General features: G+C 48.0%; 1 protein-coding gene across 1 annotated transcript in view; it reads right to left on the minus strand.

Moving 5' to 3' along the window:
• Positions 1–10893: 10893 nt before the first annotated feature.
• Positions 10894–27650, minus strand: part of DAGLA (diacylglycerol lipase alpha) — a 45173-nt gene continuing 28416 nt past the window's right edge. The window contains exons 16-20 of the mRNA XM_075501908.1: positions 27175–27247; positions 25881–26077; positions 25376–25505; positions 24418–24599; positions 10894–21822 (exon numbers count right to left, since the gene is read on the minus strand). Of these exons, the coding sequence (XP_075358023.1) occupies positions 20895–21822; positions 24418–24599; positions 25376–25505; positions 25881–26077; positions 27175–27247 (1510 nt within the window). The 3' untranslated portion in view covers positions 10894–20894. The remainder of the gene's footprint in view (positions 21823–24417; positions 24600–25375; positions 25506–25880; positions 26078–27174; positions 27248–27650) is intronic.

Below are 27650 nucleotides of genomic sequence, written 5' to 3' on the forward strand. Positions count from 1 at the left end.
AAACAACAAGGGAAGGCCAAGGCTATTCTGGGTCACTTCACCGGTGACTGTCAAAGCCAGCAAGAGAACCTGTAAACAGGCCAAGCTGGCAGAAGAACAAGTTCCTGCCTGTTATGGCATTGGACCCTAAAGCTGAGTCCAAAGATGATCAAAAGGTTTGAAAGGCAAATGACCCTGAGACCGATCTGCCTCCGATTTGTAACCCTCTGGACCGACTGCGCCGGTCTTTGCCAGGGATTCCCCACCCCCAAGGAGCAAACTCCTGTGCAGCAACTCATTTAAAATAGAGCTGTGACACCTCTCTCCTTTCCTTAGGAGCAACGTGGCTGGCCCTGTGGCATGCCCTTCCCATAACGTGGCGCAGACCAGCCAGCCCTCCCAGCCCCAGCATGCCACACACCCCACGAGCGAGACGTGAAAAGCCCTTTGAGAGCAACCCGCTAATGATGCAAACCGTAGCAGAGTGGCTGCCACCCCCAGCAAACCGTCCTCCTGATGAATACTCTAAGTACGTACCGTGGGGGAGCAGGATAAACAAAATACTCATTTCTGTTGTCTGTGCTACGAAGTTATCATGAGAACAAGCAGGCCAATGGCCCAGAAATAATTTCTGAAATAACTTGGTGCCTTTGGGCAACAGCATTAAAGCTAGCCAGGTATTTGTACCCAGCGCATGGCCACAGTATCCCAGCAGCCAGCAGGTAGGCTCAACACGGTTTCACCTGTGTGGTACCATTAGCGCAGTATCGCACACTATGTTATTGTAAGATCCGTCAGCGATTAAGAAATCTTACTCCCACTTTGCACTGGGAAGGCAGAGGCTAGTGTGGCTGCACTTGTCCCAGTCCAAGCAGGCAGCCTGTGAAACACAAGCTGTGTCTCCTGATCCCACGCCACTTGGACCTAACTGCCTCCCCGGGGCTGGTTCACCCATCTTTGCTCCTTCCCTGGTGTCTGGATCAAGCAAGGTACGGACACTCTGTGTCCTTCTCACCTTATTTTTCTTCATGCACGTTTGCCCCTCAGTACTGCTCAGCTCTCTGTCCCAAGGAGTGCTGCTGTCTCCCTTCCTGGACCTAATTAAAGGGAAAAGACAGGTTGGGCATGCATCCTGATGGCACCGAGGTACGCACCCAACCTCATCCCTTCCCCAAAGGGGAAAGGGCAGCTGGTCCCTTACTGCGATGAGCTCGGAATCCAGCATTTCAGGGTGTATCCTCTCTTGTGTAATCCTCAAGAGATGCTAGAGAGAGCTGAACCCAGAAAAGTTTAAAGGTATCACTTGGATCTACTACTGCTGCACAGAAAGCAGCGCCAGGGGACAGAAATCCAGCCCCCATCACAGCGTGCCGTTTGCTTTCCTGTCTGCCATCTCCCCTCTGCCGCTCTCCCTCCCTGCCAGTCCCCGTCCTCGCCGTTCCCCGTGTCTCTCCCCCTCAGATACACACACACTCCCTTCCTCATTTCCTCCGGGTCACGCTCTCTGTAAACACTGCTCTCCCTATCCCATGTGGTTGGTCGGGAGCGTGAGCCAAGAAGGGGGTGGAGGGATATTACTCATGGAAGGTGTGGCTGTTGCTCCCTCCAGCGCTAAATTTCAAAGTCCAGTTTAAAACAAAAAAATAATTCAGCGGTTCCCCCACCCCGTCCCTCCCCACACCCCAACCCCAACCTCCAGTCGGGCTTCTTAGGCACAGCTGGAAGATTTTTTAGTCTCTTTTTATCTTCCCTCCTCAGCACTGAGCACGGACACCTCCGTGCCTGTACAGGGGCCGCAGGCAAGGCTGGCAGGCACGTGCCCTCAGGGCGGCAGAACCATCGATCCAGCTAACGCGAGGTTCACCTGAGCAGGGCGCTCGAGTCAGGAGCTGCGAGATTGCTCCCGATGCGACCGCGCCATCAGATGCCAAACAAGCTGCTGGTTAGCTGTTGGAGACGCTGGGATACTCGGTATCTCATACTAATGGTGTATGTGTTATATACTCAGAGCGTGCATATACCCATTTGTTTAGTATATTAAGGCTATATCAGTTTTGATTCTGATTAAAGACCGCTCAAGTTACCAGAAATGTTGCTGACTTTCACTACAGTAAAAATTAAGGGGCAACTGGGCTGTGTCCCTGTCAAAGGTGGTTGTCCACCAGCAGTCTTCCTCCCTCGGTCCCCGGCTTTGTCCGGTATCCTTTGGGAAGCAGGCTTACCACAATCACACTGCGTGCAGCTGGGCCTCCCCGAACTTCAGACTGCGCTAATCAGCCTCCCTGGCATTTGAGTTTGCCAATATCGTATACATTTCGTACTACGCTAAATGGGATGTACTGAAACTTTCACGTGGACCATGTGAACTGGATTTAGAGGGCCTCCTTAACTATCCAGAGTTTTTTTTGAAGATGTCAGCCAGGACATGGTAGCGGACATTACATCCTAAAAAAAGCCCATTATCTTAGACAAGACAAACCCTCCGACTGATTTATCCTCTGCCGGAGTCTCCGTGAATTCAAGGTGAAAAGTAGAAGAACTGCAAGGATGCGCAAGCAAGCCACAGCAGTACTCCTCCACCAGGATACAGTACATTGGTATGCAATCCCTGAAAATGTTTGGGTGGATTATTTGTTGTTTTTTGGTTTTTTTCCCTTAAAACATGCCTACAGGCAAGCAGAAGCAAATAAGAAAATTGCAAACAAAATAAATGCTCTGAATTCAGTCACATTTTACATGGTGAAAAATGAAGATAAGATAGCATGTATGGCCCCTAGAATTTTTCACAAGTTGCTGTAGTCGCTGGGTTTAAAAAGCAGAGAAACGGTAACATGACCGATCTACTGTCACTCTTGAAGGCTGCAGAGAGGGCTGTAGAAAGAAGGCACTGTTGTGGCAAATATTAGTAATTACGGTCTACAGCCCACACCTTTGCTCCTCACAGAGGCTAGGAGGGTTAAAAGAGCTGCTACACAGGAGCTGCAGTTCAGGAGCATGTTCCAGCAGTTCCCTTGCTCAGCTCCCACCGCCCCCTTCCATGAGCTGGCAAGCGTCTCCGGAGTCACCCAGGGGCGACGGCCACTCTGGTATGTTAGCACACTGCAGTAAGGGTCTTTGGACTTGCCCTCAGGGTTAGGGCGAGCGTAACCTGGCAGCTACTTTCACCGACACCATCCTAGCTACCTGACCCGGGGCAGCGTAAAAATCGCATAGGTGACAGGGAAAACAACCCATCTATAGGAGCTGCCAAGGCTCCTATACACGTTACGTGTACTAGCACTAGGGTTACTGGGTGTTTGGGTGAGAAAGTCTGCTGTGTAAAGGCTTTATTTGGGGATGGTCCATGCAGCCTCATCTGTGCTCTACAGAGTTTATATCCGTTCAGGGCTCGAGTCAGCTCAGCCTCAGGGAAAAAATAACTTTCCCATAGTTATTTGGCTGCACAGGAAGACAGAGAAACTTTTCTCCTTGACCCCACCTGACTTCCCTCGGGAAGAGCTGTTGCTCTTATCTGGTGCAACAATACTTCTTTGAGCCAGCCAGTGAATTCAGCATGATCACAGAGAGATGAAAAACCTTCAAGTGAAGACTACAGCTTCAATGAGTAACTCCATGGGAATGCAGTCAATGACGGGAGCCAGCAAGCTGGCAATGAAGCTGCCTCTCACGCAACGCTGAGCTCGTGCAACTCCGTGCTGTCCCATGGTCATCTCTCTACAGGCTCCCACCTCCCGCTCACCATCTCCCAGAACCCTGCTACCAAACAGGACGCCCTTCTTCTATACTGACCAAGGCCACCAGAAAAGCAGGTCCCCTTTACTGCCAAGCAGCATGAGCAACAAGAAGCCATCACTACTCATGGACAGCTATGGTCATGATGCAGCTGGGCTGAGGTATGGAGAGGAATCTCTTCCTCAGGAGTGGGGAGGCCCATCTAGCAGTGGCACTCCTGTCCTCTGCAAGGAGGTAGGTGAGCACTGCTTGTACAGTGAGAGCTGGCAGAGCTCAGGGCTCTGCTTTTCAAAGGTGGCCTTCAATTCAAGTCCAGATCTCTTCCAAACCACCTTCAGCATTCACAGCAGCTCCTGCAGTTCTGGCTGACTTCCACCAAATGAAACAGAGTGCAACATGTACAGACCATAAGGTCTGCTGGTATCTAAAGCCAGAGAGCCCAAAACAGAGACTGTATTTGGGAATGAATCCTTTTGTGATTGATTTCTCGAGGGTCTCACAGCAAGTGAGTGTCAGAACCAAGGTCAGGTCTGGGATTCCCTGGGTTTGCTTTACGATGCTTAATTCACTGGACCGTACTGCCAGGCAGAGCTGGGGAGCTTGCAAGTCTTACAAGCTCTCTGACTGGTTCAAGGCACTTTGGAAAAATCCTCACACAAGCATGGGAAGAGCTCATCAGATCGTTAAAGAATTTATAAAAGCCCAGAGCTGAATTTCTAGGGCTGCAAGCCAAGTGCCAGTGTTTAGGAAAGACCCTGCAAACACTTCCAACTTGTAAAGCATGCAGGATGCATTCCCTACAGCATGCTGCTCCTCTGAGATGCCATCAGCCACATAAACTGCACTCTAGTCCTCAATCCCTTTCGTAGGGATCTAACACGTGCTATCACTTAATAGCTATCAACAGCTTCAACTTGTGTTCCAACAAAAGAAACCTGCAAAGACAATTATAGATTTTAAAGCTAGAACATTGCAGCAATCCAAGTGCAATATTTCTTGATTTGTCTGAGCAGGAAGAATGAATTTAGTACTCTGAAGAGTCCAGGAATCCCTCTTTCCTAGAGCACCAGAGAAAGCACCTACTTTCTTGTTTTGCAAAACGCCACTGCTATTCTATACAGTGCTCTCCAACTTTTATCACTTCTTCTAAAATGTTCTCTCTCTTCACACATACATAAGGATGAAGTTTCCAAAGGCACCAATGGGAGTTTGGAATCAACCATCAGTTTTAAGTAGGAACCAAGTGCTTAACTGCCCCTCGTGCCTTTGAAAAATCAAACCTAGAAACAAGACTAAAGCACCAGCAGAATGCCAATGTCACACCGCAGCGAGGAGCTAAGCTGCTTCCTAACTAACGCTGCCCAAGGTTGTGCACCCTGGCAGAGCCCCTCCACCAGATCTTGTCAGGGTCTGTGCCACACAGAGCCAAGTTCTCTTCCACATCTCATCACAGGATGAACAGGTCATGCCACCAGGACTGCACCATATATTTACCGCGGTCTGGGCAGCCATATGTCACACAGTGAGGACTCTTACCTCAACTGTGTTTCCTCGTTCTGAAACAAATTTATAATGGAGTCCGGTTCAGGTCCCACTGAATTTGATGGAGAACGTATCTCTGTGCCACCCTTTAACATAGGGCAGCCTAGCTTACCATTAAATTTAACCTGTGTGGGGAAAATAAGGATCTCCAACACCTTTAGCCAACATCTTGAGACTGAAAACCCTTCAGGTAATGTGTAGTGTAGTGGCATGGGGAGAGGAAGGATGATAGCATAGAGAAAATCTATTTGGAAATTTCACTGAGATTGGATGCAGCACCTTGAGGCTTGCAACCAAAGGCTGACACATTATCTCTTTGATCGATATGGCCGAGAAGTGGTTTATTTTGCGGTCTCAACAGTAGAAGGCAGGTGAGATGAGGGTCAGATTTTGACCTATACTGTGGTATCTGCCAGTGAGATCCCACAGCTGGCATACAGAAGAGCCATGATCAGGCAGTGGATGCGTGGCCCAGGGAATGAGCTAGCTAGCAAGCGGTTACGGAAAGGGGTTTGGATGCCAGTTATTCCATCCTATTCTTACCTCACCTGATGGTCTCGGGCAGGAGCAGCACTACGGTCTGCATGGCTCAAACGGAGAAATGGAGAGATATTTGAGACCTCTCTGCTGAGCTGGGGACGTGAGGAATGAGAACCTTAACGCTGCTCTGTTTCTTGCTACTATGCTCTACCAAACTTCCCTTTGTTGAACTCGGTGCTTTCCTCCTGTTCTTGTACTTGGGCTCTGTCTGAGGACACAGAAAGGCAGAGGGAAATGCAAAGAGACTGGCGAGAGGTAACATTAGTGCAGTACAAAGCAGAGTGTCATTTGCTCTGGGGTCATCGGCCTCGTTAGCTTCAACATCACTGATACTGTTATCATGGATGTGTAAGGTACATCCTAGATTGCTCTGCCTGCGTCCTGGGAACAGCCTGCCTCGCCGAGGCAGCCTGAACACGGAAGCAAACCCCCTCTCCGCACAGCCTCAGGAGGGCACCCGCCACCGGGCAGAGGGGCTTTGTTTTCTCCTGTTGTTTCCCCTTGCCAGACCGCCAGCGCTTCCCAGCTTCGGAGCCTCCTCCCTGCTCACACACCAAGGCGACGCTGGATGAAGGGTTGGTGGATGCAGTCAACTCTCCATGCTCTCTGACGTTCCCAACTCATTCTCCTTTGAACAGTGTCGATGTACCTGGATTGAGCAAGCCTAAATACAGGCCAACTGAAGAACCAAGGCTTGTACAAGTCCAGCCAGTTGATTTCTTTCCTTGGTTTTGCACTTACACAAATATTCCCACCTTGAAGACCCTTTCTCCTTACCCTCCATCCTCCTTTGGCCTTACACAGCAAGTATCCTTCTCTATGGCTCTCTCTGAGGCAGCCAGCACAGCAATCGGCATGCAATCCTGTGAAACCACGGTACGGTTAACTCCCCCCAGCTCCCACACACATCTCCCCTCCTCTCTGTGGGTCTCTCCCTCCAAGCTGCCCGAAAGCTTTCATCTTTGTGCTATAGCATCTCCTTGCCTCAAACACTGCTGCAATTCTTCCCCTCCTCAGCAAGCGTGGTTATTCTGGGAGCCCCCTGCCAGCTGTGCAGAACGCAGGCGTTTCATAATGGAAGTTGTGCAGCCACCTAAACAAAACGCTGCTTGCTTGGGCTGCCTCTCACTCATGACTCAGGCAACTCCTGCCAGTTTCTAGGCAAACTGGGACTTCGGGCGGCCTTGCTGGGAGCCTCCTCCTCTGCCTGGAGGGTGCAAAAAAAATGCTCATTGAAGAGCCTCCATTCCCAGGTGCTCTGTTTGTATCCAAAACACAGTGAAAAGCCAAGCAGAGATACCCCCTAGTAGTTTTGGGGCAAGATGTCTCAAATCAGCACACAGCTGCAGCAGGAGACCAGCTTGGCTCTGCTGGCCAACAACTGCTGTCACACAGCAGAGAACAAAAATGTCAAAGTGATAGCACAGAGGTCTTCGTGGACATGATGGACTATCAAAGTTGAGACAGATGTCCTCAGTGAAGCCCCCACAGATCAGTACTCTCTCATCAGCAGCACCAATGCAAGAGCACACACTCATACAAGAACACATTCCACACACGAGCACCTTGGTCTTCCGAGTGAACCAATGCACACCACAAGGGCCAATACACACAGATCAGGCAGGCAGAGCTTGGTCAGCCCAAGGAGATCTGTCCTCAGCGTCTCTCTCAGTGGTGGCCTGCTTTGACTGCGAGTGTCCTCGTGCTTTGACTGCAAGCCTCCTTTGGTGTCAGCCCTCGGACAGGGTAAGGCAGCAGAGGATGCGATCTTGCCCTTCTCCAGCGCCCTGTACACACCCAAGGTAGCTCCCACACTGCTGGAGGCAGAAGCAGACCGCTGCGGGCTCATTCTGTTATCTCCTCTTGGCAAGAGAACTACACTGATAAATCTCCCACTGGTTATTCATTAACTGTAAGAGGTTTGTTCCCAAGATGGAGAGAACACCACCATTGATTTTAAAAAAAAAAAAATAAAAATAAAGGACAGTCGTCAGCAAGGGACACCCGTTCTGGAAGACCTCTCCATCATGGGAGACCAGCAGAGTCAGAAGCACAAGGGCTCAAACCAGCACCGCCAGGATTCGGAACAACTAGGGCAGAGGGGGAGCATTTGCACAAAAAAAAAAAAAAAAAAAAAAAAAGATTGGTCCAAAACTTTTTGGGCAGTTTGGAAAGGAGCTCCTACTGCACCCCACAGAGCTTGTGCCAGTTCACAGTTTATCTGAGGCCTTCCAGCAGCGAGACCCTGCTGGAGACCAGGCCCTCACATCTATTACTGTTATTCCCCAGACCTGCACTGGCCTGCTGCAGGGCAAGCGCTGAGAGTGAGCAGAGAGCAAAATATTTCAGTCCCAGGGGTGCTCAGCTGAGCACTGGGAACTCCTGCACAGGGGAAGCGCCCAAGGCAGCCAGGGCTGCCAGCACGGGCACAGCACCCTCTGCTGCAGCACGGCCGACCGACACTGGGCACCAGGGACCAGGCACACCAACTGTGGGAAGGGCAGCGTCACGCATCTGCCTCTGCATCTCCAGACAAGGAAATCGAGGTTTGATGGAGCCCCTCTGCTGACTTTGACAGGAACAAACCAACCCACAAAAGCTGGGCTTGCCTTTCAAGGAAGCTCTGTTACTGGAAGAATGGCGGCATATGTAGAGATTGCTGAAAAGGCAGGGAAATTCAAATGCTGTCAGAAGAGCCCACATATTCTCACACGCATGGTTTCGGAGCAATACATGCAGGCTACGTGGGCCTCCGCTGCACGAGTTGCATCCTCCTATACACACCAGCTCTGCTGTTGTGGCCTGTGATGAGCTCTGACCCACGCTCTTCCTCTCCTATACCGCTACATGCCACTCTTCCACTTGTGCAGTTCTCCAAGTTTTCCCTTGCACTGAGGCAGACTAACCTGGCTCCTGATCTCTTCGTACTCATCTGGCCTCCTAAGACAAGCAAGCATCACTCTGTAATGGCGAGTAGCACCCCTATTTTCTCTATTGTACTGTTAATTGAAAGCACTAAGTTAACCTGCATCAAAGCACCGAGAGCTAGAGATACGACCCAGCTAGAAATCCTTCTATATATAAATTGTTTTTATTTCCCTTAAGCTTAACACTGTTCCCAAGAAAAATCAGTTGGTCAAATAAGGTTTTGTGTAATGCGACCAATCAGACCGTTACCTCTTCTGAAAAGTACAGACTAATTAAATAACCTTTCATGGCATGAGTTTTTAAAATATGCTTTCTGTACAATCACCTTCAGATCACTGTTTCTTAACCTTTTCTTCTCTCTCTTTTCTAACTGAAGTACAACCTACCATCCTTGAAAAAGCTGCTGAACTAGTTTGTGCAATGCTGGTTTCCATTTACAAGTAATTAACAATTAGGTTACAGCTTTAACTACTTATATATTTCCATTCGTTTTCACTCATTTTCTTTGCTTGCTTGGGAATGCATCAGTCTGGCTTACAAATTGTTTGAAAATTTGTTTTCTGGTGTAGTTCTGGATGCTTTATAGCCAATAGGTTGAAAACTACTTTTCTCAATAAGCTGGAAATTTCTCCTACGGCCACCAACATACCAACAGCCAGAGTGTCTTCTTGGAAATAGCAACTACGTCCCTAGCTACATTCAATAGCTAAGGCTTGTTAATAGTAAAACAGGTTTTAAAGCTACATCCACAATGGCTGCTGTGTACACATTCATATATTTTTCTCCTTAGTAACTGTATTAAAACAGTCACTCTTAAGCATGGATTATTTTATGTTTATACAAGGGTAGTATCCAGAGTTTTATGTTTTTCTTTCCCCACGAGAGGAAGTGTTTACAGAAGAGGCAATATCCTTTTATGAGACTGATATACTTATGGGTAGGGAAAAAAAACAAACCACAAAACAAAACCAAAGCATCAGGCAGGCACTTACACATACCAGCACTTTTTATAGGCATTTTTATAGGAACTCAGTAGTTCAGCCACCTTTGAGCTCTTAATTCCCTGATAGTACTTAGGCTCTTCAGGAACAACCATAAAAACTATTCCATCCAGCCGTTAATAGGATTACTTTCTTCCAGGCATTCCTTTTCCTGCCTGTATTTCTCATGGCTGGTCAGAAAGCTCCTGTTCCTCTCCTGAAGCTGTTCCACTGGCTCCCCTTATTCTCCTCCTCTCTGACCCTGTAAGCCACAATTACTGCTTTCCCCTTTCCAGAATATGAATTACTATAGCCATTATTCATCTGTAGCATAAACAGCACCAGGCATTGAGATCCTGCTTTACAAACCTACACAAAGATGTGTCCCCTGCTCTGCAGGGCACTTACTGCCAGGCTTCTGTGAATCTCTTGCTCCCCAATTTGAACTCACCTCCCTTGCAGAAGGATCCCAGCACCTTGCTATTTTTCCATGGGGTAAATTTCTACGCTATTCTTGCTTGTACTCAGTCCTCCTCTTCTCTCCCTGCCACTTTCTCACACCCTTCCAAAGAGTCCCTTGTAATAAACTGCCTTTGTTTGCACTAATGTAATTCTTTTTGTATGGCACGTTGAATTCAAGTACTTGGTAACTCAAGGCATCAAGTTTCTTCCTGAACTCTCTTCTCCACTGAAGAAGAGAGATTGCTAGAGCTGAGTCTCCTGCAGTTTCCACCCTTGGCTGCACAGGGCCAGGCTGGAGCTAGCAAGTGCTGCACAGAAAGGCAGGGTGTAGAAATGTCAAGCTGATCTCGAGGGACAGAGATGTTCCCCAAAGCGTTTTTCCCACTCCATCAAAGGCTGAGATCCAGAACAGACAGAGCTAGCGAGGTGACGATCAGCCCCAGTGGCAGCTAAATTGTTCCCCAGAGCCTTCCAGAGAGGTGTGCCGATGCACCAACATCATATTCCTCATCCCTCTGCAATGAGAGAGCACAGTGCAGTTTCTTCCAACTCTCAAACTCGCACACAATCCTTCAGGACATAACCTCAGGCAAATCACAACTGTCATTCTCCAGCTCAGACTTGGGAACAGTCACATACACCAGTCATGCTTCTACATCCATTTTATACACAGTGCCATACAATATACAGAAACTTTTATATACATATATCTTTATATAATATGCTATATTAATCTGTATCTTTCTTTACAGCAATATTAGTTTGGATCTTTCATACATAGGTACAAAAAGTCACATGAGAATGGCACATGAGGAGTGCTTTAGTTTCCTTGTAGTCTTCATGCTGGGGCAGCTTGGAGCAGGGATTCAGAGGGCAGCATTCCCGGGAGGGGCAGTGACCTCTTGGTTGAGCATGGGGACACAGGATCCTGTGCTGTCTCCCCCCGATTGCATATGCAAGTGCTCTAAGCCCTGCAAGAGGCAGGCAGAGCAGCTCAGAGCTCCCTAGAAGGACTGTTTCTCCTATAAACACAAAAGGCTTTAGCTATAAAGAGGCAATTGGGGTCAAAGAGTTAATTCATAGCTACCCTACTCTGAGCTGCCCCAGCACGTGATGCGAGATAGGTGACAGAAACAGGCAGAAGGGCTTTTCCATAGAGGCCTCGGTGTCCGCTGACAGAGAGAGAAGTGGGAGGCAAGGGAGTTATTGTACGCCATTGCTGCCTGGAGCCCCCCACCAGCAGACAGCTCCTGTCGCATGGAGACCATCCAGCTGGGCTCCACCCAACACAGCTGGCACTAAAGCGCACAAAAAGATGAGAAAGGAAATAGTTTCTGCCAGTTCCTCTGGTCTTGCTGTCTCTGCTCGTTCACAGCCATAAGGGAGGACAGGCCAGACTGGTGGCTGCCATGGCAGGACACTGGAGCAGACAGCTGAACCAAAGGAAAGGGTCTTACAGGGCAGAGCACTCCTCTCCTGCTGCCCCATGCACGCAGGCAGGGAGGCGCAACCCATCACCAATAATCCCTGTGTTGACATTAGTAATTAAGTTTATCACTAGGACAGGAGCTTGAGGCTATTCCCTGGACATCACCTCTTCAGTCAGCTGCAGCATTTGTGGAGGGAAAGCTGGGAAGCTGTAGCCTCAGTAGCTGCAGATGATGCCACTTTGCCACCAGAGAGTGGCCATCAGCAAGCACTGTGGACATACTAATAAAGGAGTTAAGACCCAAAAAGGTGTGTGGCAGTGGTCTAGCAAACACACCGTGATGCGATCGCTTTGCACGCACAACATCCCCAAAGTAGCGCATCAAGACAGGACAGACCGTACAGGCACGTGCCACCAAGCCAGCCTGAGTGCCGAGCGATGCACGCGCCGAGTTGGGCTGCTCCCTCCTCCTGGTACTGCCACGTGCACCAGGTACCTCCAACTCTGAGCCATCAGAACTGCACAAAGCCCATGATGGAAAACAGGGCAGTGGAATCCCAAGAAAAACCAAAATGAAGGCTTGTTCCTGTGCTGCTCTGCGTTTAATGATTTTGCAGAAATAAGTAAGTAGCCAGATAGAGGTCCCCTCATCATACAGACGTGCTGGGCAGGTAGAAAACTTCAGTGAATGAAAAACAGAGCACAGGATGACATGTCAGAGGTCTCAAACACAGCAACAAAAGCAGCAAAAATGCCCAACTCTCTTTTTAGAGAGCTTACCTTTGGAAAATGGCTGTTCCAGAGCCAGCGAGAGAAATGTCAGTAAATCAAAACTGCAGCAGACAGTTCAGAATATGTTAAGTACCTTTCAGCATAAGTTCTTGCAAAAACAGAGTCAGATCTTGAAGAGTAGAAAGTTTTACTCATGAATAGACCTGAGAGGAAGTTTTACTCATGAACAGACCTGTTAAACACTGACTGAGGTCACATACACCCAAGGTAAGAAGTGGTAGGAAGTCTTCCCTTCCTACTGCACAGAACACACTCACTTTGCACAAGATGAGGTTCGAGATCGGAGGGGGCTGGCAGAGTAACTGCGATGTGGGTTCAAGGAAACAGCCTGCCTCAGGTCAGGCTTTGCTACTGGCACTTGGATACGACCTGAGGCAGCAGGGGACAGTGGGGAAATCCAGCAAGTCCTAGCTGAGGCAGAAAGGGAGGGCCTGGCAGCAAGGGCAACTCTGAACCAGTCCTTGGCCACACCGCGTTCCTTTTCATACACCCAGAGAAGAAATAATGCGCAGAAGTAGGAAAGGAAGCTGGTCCCAAGCAGGAGGCTCGGGCCTCAAGCCAAAGGAAAACAAAGGCACAACAGGTATGAGCTCAAGAAAACAAGCAGAAAAGAAAACAACAGTAACAGAGACAGCAAAGTGCTTGGACAGCTGAAGCTTTTTAGGCCTGCAAGTCCCTACAACAAAGCAAGGAATTGCTCGCTCTCGATTGTTTCAAATTTCCAGGGTGCATGCCCTTAAGCAGCCTAAGTTTAGGCTAGCAACACCCTCCCGCACAGAGCGTAACAGCTCTCAGGGAAGTGCTGGGTGCAGATACAGTCAGGAGGTGGGGAAGAAAGAAGCGCAGCAAAAGTTTGGCAGTTTGCAGTGCTCCTGCCACACAAGAGAGCCAAGAGCCTTGCTGCTCTGCAGAACACGCTGCCCTCCACACAGCAGGCTATTCTGATACAGCGAGGGATCTCCTTCCTAAAATATTTCTCTGCTTTAATGACACAGTTTACAAATTAATAGGGTTTACGTTTCGGGCTCCATCCGCCACAGATCTAACACCTACTCATCTCGGCAGTGAAGGCCCTGACTCTCAGAACTGGAATATTAAAAACTCTGAAGCAAATAAACCACAGGCCCCCAGGCTTGTCCCTGCCCTCTAACCTGCCAGATCTCACTGCAAGGGGCAGTGGCTCCTCCCTTGAAGGGAACAGAGCAGACACACAGCCCGCTCAGGAGCTGGCAAGGGGGAGAAGGGCACCAATGAATGCTGATACAGTTCTATTTCACACACCTCTCACACTTGACCGTAACACCAGCATGACCATCGGATTGGAGAGCAAGGAACTCCCAGACCAAGTCCCATCTCCCACCTGCAATCTTTCTTTTTCTCATTCTTCCCATAGCTGCCAAGAACAGGCAACGTTTGCCTCCAGCAGGATGCACTCTGCGACAGAGCATCGCCTCCTCCACGCAGGAGCGCCATGAGAGGGAGCTTTGGCTCAAGAGATGCAGTTCTTCCATAAATCCAGCACTGCAGTTCAGTACTGCACAGACTCCGAGAAGAACGTGCAACAAGCCTGATTAAGCCAGTGCTTTCCAGTGCTTCAGAGCAATATATTCCTTCATTCAGAGCATCAGAGCAGTCTGTGCAAAACCGCTGCTGCATTTCCAACCCTCCCTTTCCTCAGGCAGGCTAAAGAGGCACCAGGTATGCCTCAAGCAGGGAAGAGCCTGACATTTCACAGCTAAGAAACAACAACCATGCGTGTTAAAACAGTCTTGGTTTTTACACTGAACTTTCAGGTTCAGTGTATTAGATATTCGACCCATTTCCCTTCTACTTCCCTGTAAGTCGTTACTTTTGCTGCCACAGAACTCTGAGGGAGCACTTAGCCAACAAATATCTACTCACCCTAGGCTTTTCCAACTAGAAAGAGTATCGCAGAGATTGTCCATATACTTCCTAAAGTGCAGAGAAGCTCTGTGAGAGTCTGCTGGCAGCAGCACAATTAAATAACAGCTCTCAGCAAAAATCCAGCTTTAGCGGGGTGAATTTCAACAGAAGGGATGACAAACAAGTGACAGCATGGAAGGATTGCCAGCAAAAGCCATCTCAGTCTGCAGTTGTCTGAGCAGAAAGGAACAAATATAATGCTACAGATCAGAAGAAAGCTAAAGGAGCTTTTAAGCAAAAAAGCAAAGCTGCGAGGTTTGTTGAGGGCTAGAAGTTATTTTAAATGTCTGCCAGTATTTCTGTATTACATTTAAAGACTTATAAACCACTTTATCAGCAAATTACTGACCTGCGTGGCTTAACATGCTCTGCAGGCAGTAGTTGCAACCACCACACCTTGAAAAATGGAAATCAAATGCTACTGCTACCCTTGCTGCAAAGCCAGAATGTCCTCCTACTGCCAAGGGAAGAGAATATCCCAGCGGTGGGTAGGCATAAGCACAAAGCAAACCCAGCATCAAGCAGAGCTCCAGCCCAGCCGATTCCCAAGCCAAACACAGAAGGGCTTCTGTCGATGATGGAAATGCAACAGGGTAGGCTAGAATGCCCTCCAGCATCATTGTTCTGCTGGGATTTAGATGCGGGCTGCATTGATGAGTATACGCAGCACTTACATGTGCACATGGCATCCACTCACCAGCAGAAACAAGGAGGAGCTTGTAGCTCAGCAGCGAAACTTTAAGACCCTCCAAATTTCACTACATCTAGAAACCTATTTGTTGATATTGTAAAACGTGTAAAGAAATCCAAGTACAGTTTGCATAGATAATATGTATCCTGTTTTGCTACGAGAAAGATCTAACAGCTATCCTAGGAAAGGGGCAGGTATCAAGGTGCCAATACAAATGGCAAACGACAAAGCACGTATATTTTGAGCTAGCTAGAACTGATGCTCCTTCTCCCAGTCTTCCCTTTAGGGATATAGCCACACAAGACAAACTCTAAACACACCAACACATGCATTTCGGCAATGATTAACCCCAACTAATCACCACTACAAGGGATAATTCTGATTATTCATATGCCCCAAGCTGTAAATTAAACTGGGTATCTGTGTGGGTGATTCAATGAAAACATTGGTCTTTGCCTGCAGGCAGATAAAAAAGCTGAGAAAACATCTAAGTGCATAAAGAATATATTAGAAGAGGCCATTTTACAAATCAAGAGGATGCTCTCAAACAGGTACGGATCTCATTGCCCCATCTAAAAGCAGAATACGGGAAGGATTAAAATGAATTTAAAAGTAGGAAGCAGCAGTAACCAGGAACATGGAAAAGCTTTCTAGAGAGAGCATTAAGACTGGGGCCCACATTAATCTGGAGCAGTGAAAAAAAATCAAAAAGACAACTCATAAAGAAACAAAATCACTTAATATCTTAAGGGAAGGTTTTAAACCCCCTCTTAATTAGGCCCAGATTACAAGCAGTGCAACTGAGCAGAGGGGAACCTTATTTGGAGATATTTGAAAAAGTAATGCCATACTCATCTAGTTTGCTGCACTTGACACAGATCAGCCCTGTTCTGTTTCTTTTGATAGAGACAGGACACAGCAACAAGTCAGACTCACACAGCAGAAGCGGCAACAAGGAGCACACAGTGATCCTGCATCCCCGTGCTTAGTGCTTTTCCTTCTTCTTACATGCCCTTGTTCATTGACAACAACACCTACTTCCCACCTAAATCCTGCAGCTATTATTGCAATCTAAGCAACAATGTCCTACAAGTGTAGAAATGGGAGTCACTGTGAGAGTAGATAAGCAAATGCAATCAGCTTTGCCATCTCAGTCCACTGTAGAGAGCAAAATACCTCATACAACTCCTGTTCACTTTGAATAAAGTTCTTAAAAAGCTGCAGAAACTATGAACACTGAAAATACTGACCGCAGACCAGGTAAGCAAAAGCTAGAGATAGCTAGAGAACCTCTCAGTGTTGACAGTGCTTTGACCTTTCTAGATAGCCTTGTCTGTCACAGAGGGCGGCAGCTCTCTCAAGTGAATCAAGACAGAAATCCATTCAACTGCTCCGGGTCATCATGAGACCACGGGGAATAGCTTTCCCATGCTTAAGTGGTGCTATCAAGGATGTGGACTAAGACACCATCATCCCGAGACAGAGCAATCAAGAGAGAGATAAGTTAGCTCCTGGTTAGGTGACAGGAATAGGGAGCAAAGAAAAAGAGGGAAGGTTAGAGGGTGGCAGTTTTAGGAGAAAATGCATGTTCCAAATGGAAAGGGCAGCTTTCCATTTGGAGAGGGGAAGGAGAAGGAGAGGGGATACTGGTAAGTATTGGAGAAGGGCTTGCTTTCTCTTCAGCACTTGTACCTACTCAGCACAGCAGGATCCTCCCTATGTTCTTGGCACTGCTGCAATTAAAGCAACAATAAAAGCAATTATTGTTGATGCAGAAGAGCCTCCAAAACCATAGCCAGCCAACATTACGTGCTAAGGGCTCGACAATCAAAACTCACTGGGATATTATCAATAGGATTATTTTATTCCACCTTGGATACACCTAAAAGGGTCAGAGTGCAGCTTATAGGTGCAAAAAATGGACAGCAGCACCAAACCCTTCACACCTTGTGAGTGCAATCGCAGCAGGGTCAGAGGCCGTTCCTAAACTGTTGGAGTTCAACACGCACCTAGTTAAGGGCCTCCCATGTTGCCCCTGAACGCTCCAAGGCTTCAGGATTACATTCCACTACAGTTTGCTGAGAATATCACGAACAAGCATGCAAGAGCAAGTGCCCGTTACAGATTCAGCTGAAATCTGCTGCACCAGGGGATCGTGGAAAGGGCAGAGAACCCAGCTAGACTCTTTGGCAAAGCTGCATTGGTGTGGAGGGTTTCACTTACTGTGCTTTAATTTTAAGGTGCACAAAGCCCACTATCCGCTCTCCAGGAGCTGCGTGGCCTCAGCTCCACTCCTCTGCCGAAAAGCTCTTAGAGAGGATTTTAAGGATGTGCCATTGAACTGGGTGAACTGTTGGCAGCTTAGCTGGGGTCTAGGGTGTCAGGCACTATGAACTGCACTTCCAGCACTGCCTCAGCGTGGGGTGGAACATCCCATTGAAGGATCAAGGGAACATATAAAGATTAGAAGGCACAAAGCTCAAGAGTAGGAACCAGAAGCCAAGAGATTAAGAAATCTGAAGACGCTTCATGTTTCCAAAGACAGCTGCACATCAGAGTGGAGCGAGGGCAGAGAAAGCAGGCAGTAGTGTGCAGTACAAATGAAGGAGGTAGCTACAGGCTTAGCATTTATTTTAACTTTCCAAATATGCTCTTCCAGGATGAAATAGGAGATCAGCCTGTCCAAATGCTCTTATAGCAAAGGAGTGAGGAGAATCAAGACACAGAGACATTTAAAGCAGAAATAATGCAAAGAGCGTGGATTTACTTCGTGAGGACTGGGAACAGATCTGTCAGTCAAGAGAGAACAACGGAAAACAGGAATTACCCATAATGCGATGCAATAAGAACCTTAACTAAAAGGGCTCTTTTGCACCTTTACTGCCTTGATCTATGGCAAGCCCAGCTCACAAGCATTAGGTATTTCCAGGCTTTTCAGAAGAAGCCTAATAGTCACAGAGCACAAAGCAAAAAACCGCAGCATGCCAGGCTGTTTCCTGCTACAGCTGGTCAGGGCAAGGTAACCCCATTCCCCCGGGACACAGTTCCAATGGCACAGAGAAGGAAACAGTCACGCACAGCAATCGCATATTCCAGGACATAGCAGAGGTACATCCAGGTGAAGTGACTTTCTAGTGCAATATTGCGACCCATTAAACATCATCAGGTCACTACCGAAACAACAATTTTTTCTTAAGAGGGAGGTAATCCACCTTCCTCACCTTGAGTCATCTCCCCACCATCCTCGGGTAGGGCACCAGTAGTTCCACCTAGTCTGAGACAGCCTTCTCCTAATACCTCACTGCCAGGGACAGAGATGATTCTTTCATTAGTGTTTGTAAAGTGCTTTGCAGATATAAAGCTCTGCCTAAGTGCTAAGTGTTATTACTACCCATCTTCTGCTGACGATTAAAGGCAGAAATGAACTCCTTTTCCCCACTCTATCAACGTGTGTCAGCAGTCTGCATCAGGAGGTGAGCTAGCCTGCTAGCCTCAGCCTCCCTACACATCAGCTCCCCTTTCCCCCTCCAAACTACCCAGTTTATTGTGCGTACTCCTGGACACCACCTTTTTAGTGTTTCTTGGGTGTGCGCAGCAATTCAGCCTTACCCTGTGGTCTGCAATAGTGGATGATCTGATGGCACTTACAAAGCTGTTCTATATGAGCTCCTGAACCATACAAGCTCTCAGCAAGGGGAACAACGCTGCTCTTTTCTGAAGGACCTACAAAGAAAAAAGTAACTTCTTGTTGCTCAGAATGAAAGCATTTTTCTTTTACAAATTACTTTGAATTCAGAGGGGCTTCTTCCCTCCAATTCAAGACAGTATAGAAAAGGTCACCTTTGGAACCTAAACCACAGGGACAATATTTTACTGCCCATTTAACAAAGTCCCTGCACTTCTGAAGGCCCTGTAATTTGTAAGGAGCAGGGGACACGGTATCCCACACTAAATTGTTGAGTGGGAGATCAGGACGCGGACACAAAGTCCAGTTCACTTCTGTGCACCTAAAGTCATTTACATCAACGTACACTGGCTATAAAGTGCTCCCATTCTGACTTGATGGCATTTGATGCCACTCGTGCTCCGTTTGTGTGGCACCCAGGACAGCACAGCCCTGACCCATGCCTGGGCCTTTCAGAAACTACTCAGTGAACACAGCTAGAGGCTAGGGATAACAGGAGCCGAGGGATTTGTCACGAGCTAAGCTCCTGGGAAGCACAGCATCTTCCCACAATGGAAATACCACAGTTAAGGAGGGGAAAGGAGGGCAATAACATCTCTGTGATTATAAGGAAGTTAAAATACGAGTTTCTTTTCCAGTGAGGGAGGACAGAGTTCCAGTGAGACTGGTGACTCCGCTGAGCTTTGATATGCAGGCGTTTTGTCAATTGAAGGCCTTCTACAGGTCACAGTATGTTTAACTTTCTAGATAGGTAGTTTCTCTCCTGCTTCCATCATTGGAAAGTCCCTGCCTAGACAGGTCTACAGCAGGCTCCTCCGGGCACTGAGGCTCTGCACAGCAGTGCTCAGGTAGTTTTACTAGCTCCTTGGTCAAGCTTTGCAAGTGGTGCTGTGCAGTGGGGAGGTGGACGAGGGAGGGTGGGCAAGGGATGCACGCAGCTTCCCCCAGACCGATCCACTTTAAAGCGGGGGACTTGCAATCATACCAGCCCATCCTCTCTCCCCTCAGTCCCCGGAGGGAACACCACAGGAAGGAGAGAATGAACATGCTTTTTGCTTAGGGAAAGCCTCCCTGTTTGCTTAATAAATACCTTCCAAAAAGCTTAGCAGCTCTGTAAACATACAAGAGATTTCAATACTTCGTAAAAGTTCATCTTTTCCCTGAACTCCCAATGACAGAGGCTGGCACTGATCTGTGATTACTGTATATGGGTGGTGTGAGGACCCAGCGGAGTCCAGGAGAGGCTCCCAGGCTCCGCAGGGGCCTGGCAAATAACGCTGGGTGTCGAGAAGCCTGTTAAATTTTTAAGTTGATCCATCCATGCAGCTCTGAGATGAGAATCCTGTCAGTCCTGCAGGAATGTCGCCAGCTCAGAGTGGTCCAGGGAACTGAGAAGTGATGATGGTGACATCCAGGAGAACTCTTTCTGGCAAAGGAGGGACATGGCAGAGGGCTTTGGCTCTTCAGAACAGTGTCCTTCCCTCTCAGAAGCAGCCTGGTGGTCACTGAACACAGAAGTACCCGGGGGAGAGAAAACACAGTGCCAGCCCCATTCTTGCTGCGCCTGGCCAGGGGAGGGGAGACTGCATTTGGGGAGAATACAGCCCCAATGGCTTTAAAACAGGAGAGTGTCCTACAAAAGCAATCCCCATGGAAGTGTGACGAATTGGATCTTGGGCCAGATCCGACATGGTAGTGCAATAGGGCCCAAAGTCTCAATCCGCTCATTTCCAAAACCACTGACACGGTACCAAGGGGGGGATCTGGCCTGGCCCCCTTGCTTCTGTCTATCCAATCCTCGAGCTTCAGAGAATCCACCCCTTCACCCCAGAGGATTCCCTGAAGCAGGGTATCTCACTCCCAAACTCAGCAGGTGCCCTGGGGCAAGGAATCTGCCTCTTAAATGAAATGAGACAGGCTGAGGTAGGGAACTTGCATCTACCTTTAGTGACTCAGACCCTCTTAGTGTAGCAGGCCTCGTGAGGCAATGCTTCTTCTCCCAGCTGCAAGCATGGGACTCGAGCACAATCCATCCTCCAGACACCAGTGTACGACCACTGTGTCACCCCAGAAGGAATGTTTCCAGCTGTCTCCTCCGATCCGAACTGCCCGATGACCACCTACTCCAAGTATTATCCCAGCACTCAGCCTACGGGATCAGCTCTCAGAGCCGCACCCCTTTACCCTGCACTAGAGGGCCGAAATCATGAGGTCGTCCTGCTTGGCAGGGCTGGTTACATGCCCAGAGGGGGTGGAAGTCCGGATTTTATCAGTGGCCAGGCACTCCTGGCTGCTCACGCCTGTGGGAGTGATGTCCATGAGTTCTCCGGATGAACTAAGGGGGAAAGAGGGTGAGACAGAGATGCCCGACGAAGGATCTGTTGAGCCTGCAAACAACCTCGGGGGCTTTGGGACTAGGTTGGGTTCATATTGTGCCCTCAACAGGATCTCCTGATCACTGACAGACTTGGGCATCTCTGCAAAGTCACTGGAGCTGTCTGACACCATCATGCAGTAGATGTCCTGGAAGGAGCTGCTTTTGCTATCCAAATTAAAGAGGCTGTCTATGAACTCGGCAAACTCCAGCACTTGGGGACTGGGAACATCAGTGAGCCGTCCGTTCTGGAGGGACAGCTCCTCGCGAGGGGCTAAGGAAACGCGGTCCCCCTCACTGCTGGCCCCCTCCTCGCTGCAGCGTCGCTGGGGGGTCGTGCCACCACTGTTGAGCGCATTGTCAGGGGGCTGAGTCTCCTGGGAGTGCTTGGAGAGGCTATCAGCAGCCAGCAGCTCTGTCCGCGAGCTGAGGGAGGGGTTCTCCTCAGGGATAACAGGGTCTATATAAAAGCAGTGCGTCTCATCCTTCTCCATGACAGCATGGAGGCTGGGGGAGCCCCGGATGCTCCGGAAACCAGAGGAGCGCCTTGAATCAAAGCTGTAGATGGATTCATTGTCCGAGAGGCTCTCCATGGTCGCAAGAGGGGCACGACGGTCCTGCAGCTCCACAGACAGACGTTCCTTTGTATCCAGGAGAAGCAGCTCCACAGGGTCTTTCTGCACAGGAGAAAGTGGCTTTGTCTCATAAAACCCCTCCAAGCTAATTTCAGAATGGGACTTGCTCCTGCAATGAGAAACGGACAACATGAGGCTACATTGCTCCACAGAACCGCAAGCTGCCAGAACAGCCAAAGGAACCAAGTCTTGGGCACAGAGTTCCTCATACACACTGAGGGCACATGGCGTTGCTCTAACCAGAGCCATCCACAACTGCAAGAAAACTCTTCTCTCTCCGTCCTCCCAGCTGAAAATATTAGGTACAGTTTCTTCCTTCTGCAAACTCAAGTTCTTGCCCTTCTCCCTTTTCTCCTGGCTAAATGCCTTCCCTCTCAAGCACCGTTTTCACTTCGGACCATGGTTCTGCTGCCAGTGAAACATGCAGAGCTTCTAACTGAAGCACCCAAAACCATGGTGCAGTCTCCACATGTGCAGACAAGCCCTTCTCTCACCCAGCACCTCTGTATTAGAGAGGATTGAGGCAAGAGAGGTTAAAGGACTTGCCTACAGTTAACCTACTATTTTGTCTTTCTTCTCACACTCTGAACCACTCCCAGTGTCATGCCTTCCCCTACTTCTCCATGCTGGCAATCCCTACCTTCCTACCAGAAATGCCAGGAGGCTGTTAAGAGCATTGCCCATGACCAATTCAGCTACCATTTCAGGCAGCAGACTTCAAAATAGGTAAAAAAAGCAATTTTTTACTCAGCTACTCAGCTTAAGACAAGTAAAGAACTTTAGAAAGACTGCAGTCACACTAAGACTTTAAAGAATCAGGCAGGCTCCTCCAGAAAGACACCATGTCAAAGACGCAGGGAAGGAGCTCCCCACACCAGGCACACACAAAGCCTGGGATTAGGACTGTCACTTCGGCTGCAGCTAAAGACAAGAACTTAAGAAATATCTGGGAAAAGAGCCTGAGCTTGGGAGAGGACTGCTGCACCTGCCAAAAGGACATGATGTATAAGGAAAGGCTTATAAGTTAGGCCAATATTTGATCCCTTTGTAACTTCAATAGAGTAATAGTGATCTGAGAACAGGTTTCAAGAACCCCAAAAGAGGGAGTCTGACACAGTAAGCTGGCTCTAGCTTTGAATTAAACACAACCAACCTACAACTGTTTCCACTCTAGCACCTCCCTGAAGCCTCTCCGCCCTCTCCCCCATTCATTTCCCTTTCACATCTCAGAATTCCCCCTCTGCTTTCACTCACCTCAAAGGGAAGCAGCTCCTTGGGTCTGCTCTGGCTACAGCACAGAAACCACCGCTCCTCTCTCTGCTGCTTGACCTAGTTCATCTTCTCAGTCTTACTGTAGCCTTCACAAACGTGGGCCGATCCCTGTTCCTGCTGTTTCATCACAGCTGCGGTTCTGTTTCTAAGCTCTCCTTCACTGTCTCTGACCATTCACTCTTTCTGTGACAAGAACCTTACAATTTTCATATTATTTGCTGTCTTATCTTTCTTCTAAATTTAGATCTCACTCATGTTATCTCAAGGATACTCAGCTGTCCATCACTCAGCACAGACCATCTCACCCTGCCTCCTCCCCCACACACAGAGCTTCTTGTTGGGTCTCTCTACCTGAAGTCTCCATAGAAGTGCTTCCCTTGCAAAGAAATAATCCTCTCCCACCCACAATGCTGTCTTCGGTTTCCACTCACAACTCCCATTTTCTGTCTTTGACTATAAACCATCTTCCTTCTCTCGTCTTCCCTGTTTTGTCTGCAAATTTGCCCTATAAAATGCAATTCTGTGATGGAAGTCGTGTTCCAACTTTGAAATAAGTCTTTGCCCACATTTTTATATCTCCTTTCTTTGCTTCTTGCAAGTCTGTGGTCCTGCAATGCCTCTCAAAGGTTATCTGAAAATCTCCAAGGAGTCTCTCTGCCATTTGTTCCTGGAGGAAAGCTGTTCACATACACCACAAAGAACGAGCTCTTCTCCAGACCACTCCTTTGTATACCTTCTCGATGTTCCTCCACCTTTCGGCCTTTGCCAGACTACTGATGTCAGTGCTCAGCGATGGTCCAGCTTTCAGAAAACAACCCCTTCAGCACTCAGAACATGCCTTTTCCCCTCGCCTGCTTCCCACTGGACTGAGCTTCCTGCTCTTCTGTGTCTGCATATCCTGTGTCTTCCTTCAGACACAGGACACCAACCGCTCTCCCCTCACCTGTAACCATGTTCCCAGATTGTCCTGTTTACAATATTACACGAGTCACATCATAAAGTAGCTTTAAATGTCTATCTTCTGGTAAGCTTATGGCTTTCACTGCTTCTCAGCTTTTGAGAATCACCATATAGGCTATCTTTGGGCACATAAATCACACAGGAAAACAGAAATTTGGCTGCAAGACCGCAAGCTTTGCCTTTACGGTTTCAGGGAAAACCCCATTTGTCTGGATAAGGAGAAAAGGAAGGTTCTTCCATACCCTCAACTTGTAGTTCTCCCGACCTTGCCGCACTCACAGATTCTTGAGCAACACAAAGGAGTTCCCCGCCCCGCAACATGACACAAGACATACTGAAGCTAAGGAAGTGTCCCACAAAGGCAGCCCTTGGATGTATCCTTTCCGCAAACACTGATCACAGTGCCCCAAGAGAAAGAGGACCCACACCTAAAGCCAACAATTCTTCAAAGAAATCAAAGATGTATCCTCACTTAGTACTGCTGTTCCTTCTGTCCGCTGTTACGGCTCCAGTTCCGATCTGCACTGAGGGTCCACTAGGCAAGGGCTGACTCTGGAAGATCAACTCTGGGGTGAGATCCACTTCTGTAGGACTCACCATCACTTTGGCTGCAGAAAGTAAAGCTGTTTTCCCCTTGTTGTAATTCTCCAAGACCTAATCAAGGCAAGCAGAGGAACAGTAGTGTTTTACTGGAGATGGCAGCTTTGCTGTTCTCAGCTCAAGACTTTCAAACTGCTGGATTTGCCTTTGTTTCTTACCAATGCCTTCCACAAGCACAGGGCAAGGTCTTGAGATAAAGGATTATATCAATGAATTCTGACATGCTCTATCCGGTCGGAATGCCCTGCTGGGAATTCAGTGCTGGGGAGGTGACTGGCAGGATGCTGGTAGGAGCAGCCTTCAGACCAGCAGGGCAGAGGAGACTTGGCTAAATCTCCAGGGTAGAACTGCGTGGCTAGGAACTGTAGCTTAGCGGCAGAGACCCATTCTACAACCATCACACATAAGCTGAATCGCCCCTCAGACTAACAGAGGGGCTGCAGCGTGGAGGACTTCTGTCGCAGCTTGGATTTCACCTGAACTGTAGTCTGTAATGGGCAGCTTCTGAGAAGCAACCAAACAGCACCCAACCTCACGTTATTATGACATTAAATTTGGAAAGAGGACCTAGTCAGGGACTCTGGGTATTGGGATGGAGATCTACATTCTATTTCCAGACCTCATTACATTCAACTCTAACAGCCTGTGCATGACCAGCGCAGAGCACAGTCTTCTTTCCTCCTCCCCTCCAAAGTAAATGGTCTTGTGCATTTAAACAGCCAGCACTCCTGGGCAAGGACTACCTGTCCTGTGTACATAAAGGCCCGTGACAAGGCACTTGGTTTTATTAGGGCACCTAACTGCCCCTCGATTCTAATTCTCTGCGTTACCTTGTTGAGCCCTTCCATGACCACATATGGGAGGTGTTCGTGCAACATCGCCGGTGAGATGATCACTTCATTAAACGCCTTATTGTCACCCCAGATAGCAAAGTAAGTGGGATCCTCTTGCTCGCAGCAACTGGAAGAGGAGTTAGGATCCAAACAGAGGGGGAAACGGGGAGCAGGGGATGAAAGAGCAGGCCAATATTTTGGCATGCAAAAGAAAGAAGCAGCAGGTTGCAGAGACAGAAAAAGCAACAGGAGGAAAAACAGAGGGAGAAGATATTAAAATACACGTGCTACTGCCATCGCTTCAAAACTCTGCAGTAGCTAACGGTGACATGACTATCTTTTTATTCTGACAGCACAGACAGAATCACTGTCACCATGAGACAGTGAGGAAAAAAAAAAAGTCACCTCCTTCATAGATGGGTTCCTGTCTTGGGGAATCTTTTCCAAAAGAAAATTTTCACCCCCACCCGTGGGCTGGCTTCACAGCTCTGTGCATACTCACCAGCACTGCTCTGCAGGATGATTGTGCACCACATGGATGATGCGGCCAGGTGGGTAAAGTGGTGTGCTTGCAGACAGGGCAATAGTCAGGTCACTGGGATGGGTCCAGAGGCGATTACTCGTTACCGAATTTTCTTCCGTCTCTTCAGGGAGCTCCGACTTGGGTATGCATTTCGTAGCACCCACAATGATTCGCCACTGTTCAATACAAGAGAAAAGAGGGAGAATATTGAGAAGAGAAGAACATCAAAGAAAAGCAGAGTCATCTCACAAGGCACTATTGGTAGGTTTAAACTGAATACCTAACACCAGAAAAGAGAAAAATGGGTCTTGTGCTCCGATTGCTTAAATGGACCTAGAGACAGAGATAACCCTGCCCAGAAAAGCGGTTTCTTCCTTTCCCAATTTTAACCTTAGAAGTGGCAACATCTCATCTTTCCTTTTTTTTGCTGGACATTTTTGTAGAGTTAAGGATCTAGAGCAAGCATCAACTTGTCCACCAATTGGTAACCTAATATCTTCCAGGATAAACAAGGTAGATGGAATCTGAATTTTTAATGTACAAAAATAAGCAAAAGACTATACAACATAAACAGACAAAAATTCTGTTTAGGCCTTTCTTTATGCACTGAAAGAAATCCTAAAAGAACAAAAATTCACCAAAAAACCCATAAGCCAAAACACAAAACCCATAGAATGCTAACTAGAAAAATAAATGTAAGCTCAGTTTTCTCCCTCTACAGGGCATTTCTGCAATATTTTACCACTAAAAATCTTAATGTCTTATGTTTTTCCATCTCAGTGTATGGTAAAGAAGCCTGGGGAGGAACAACTTTCCACATTTCCTACCTCCAAAACATTAACAGACCGCTTATCCTAGAACAGCACCACCCAGACAGCACGCAGCAGTGTCTATAAGCAGACAACTGTTGTACTTCCTAGCCTGTTACCATTTGTTACTGGCCAAGAAAAGCTACAGTTGGAACACAGACTTCAAAACAGGCTCAGATGAGAAAATTTCCTGCTCAGTTATTTTAGACCTGTGATGGCGAACTTACAGCACGTGAGCCAGAATCATCACACAGCCTGCAAACAGAGTGCAGCCCTTTGCCCTGACCGCTCTAGCTGCCTTCCAGCTCTTGCCATCGCTCCTCTGGTTACCTAAATAGTAGTCACACTGGACCTGAGGAGACCTGGAGGGCAGGTGAAGTCTGCAGTATTGCTATGTGACACTAGAAGTTTACCATCACTGCTCAGAGACTCACCTTCAGGCATCTGTTAATCTTTACTCTTACCTTTGGTTTGTTACTTCTTTGAAGAACATCCAAAAGCTGCCGGCGAAATCCCTCCAGCTGAGAGAGACCAATTCTGGAAAAGAGGAAGATGTGTTTACAACAGCTGGGCAGGGAACAGCAGGCAGGTAACAGGACGGTAGGGACACACAGCACAGAAGAACAAGAAACTATGCTACAAAAGACACTACGAGAATACAATAACACCATAATGCAGATCATTTCAGGTGGGTTGTGGCATCACCCAGGACCAGTAACCAGGGTTAAGAGGCCACAGGAAACCATTGTGACAGTAAACAAGTAGGAAATGTAATAGCAGAATCAGATCAGTGGACACAGATATGAGAGAAGTCAATGAACAGATAAGGAGGGAGATGATGCAATCACAGAAACAAGTGAGCAAGAAACAAGTATAGGATGACACAGAACAGATAAATTAGAAAGGTGGCACAGAGGTATATGACACCACTAAACAGATT

Source organism: Mycteria americana, chromosome 5, assembly GCF_035582795.1.
Source record: "Mycteria americana isolate JAX WOST 10 ecotype Jacksonville Zoo and Gardens chromosome 5, USCA_MyAme_1.0, whole genome shotgun sequence".
Taxonomy (NCBI): Eukaryota; Metazoa; Chordata; class Aves; order Ciconiiformes; family Ciconiidae; genus Mycteria; species Mycteria americana.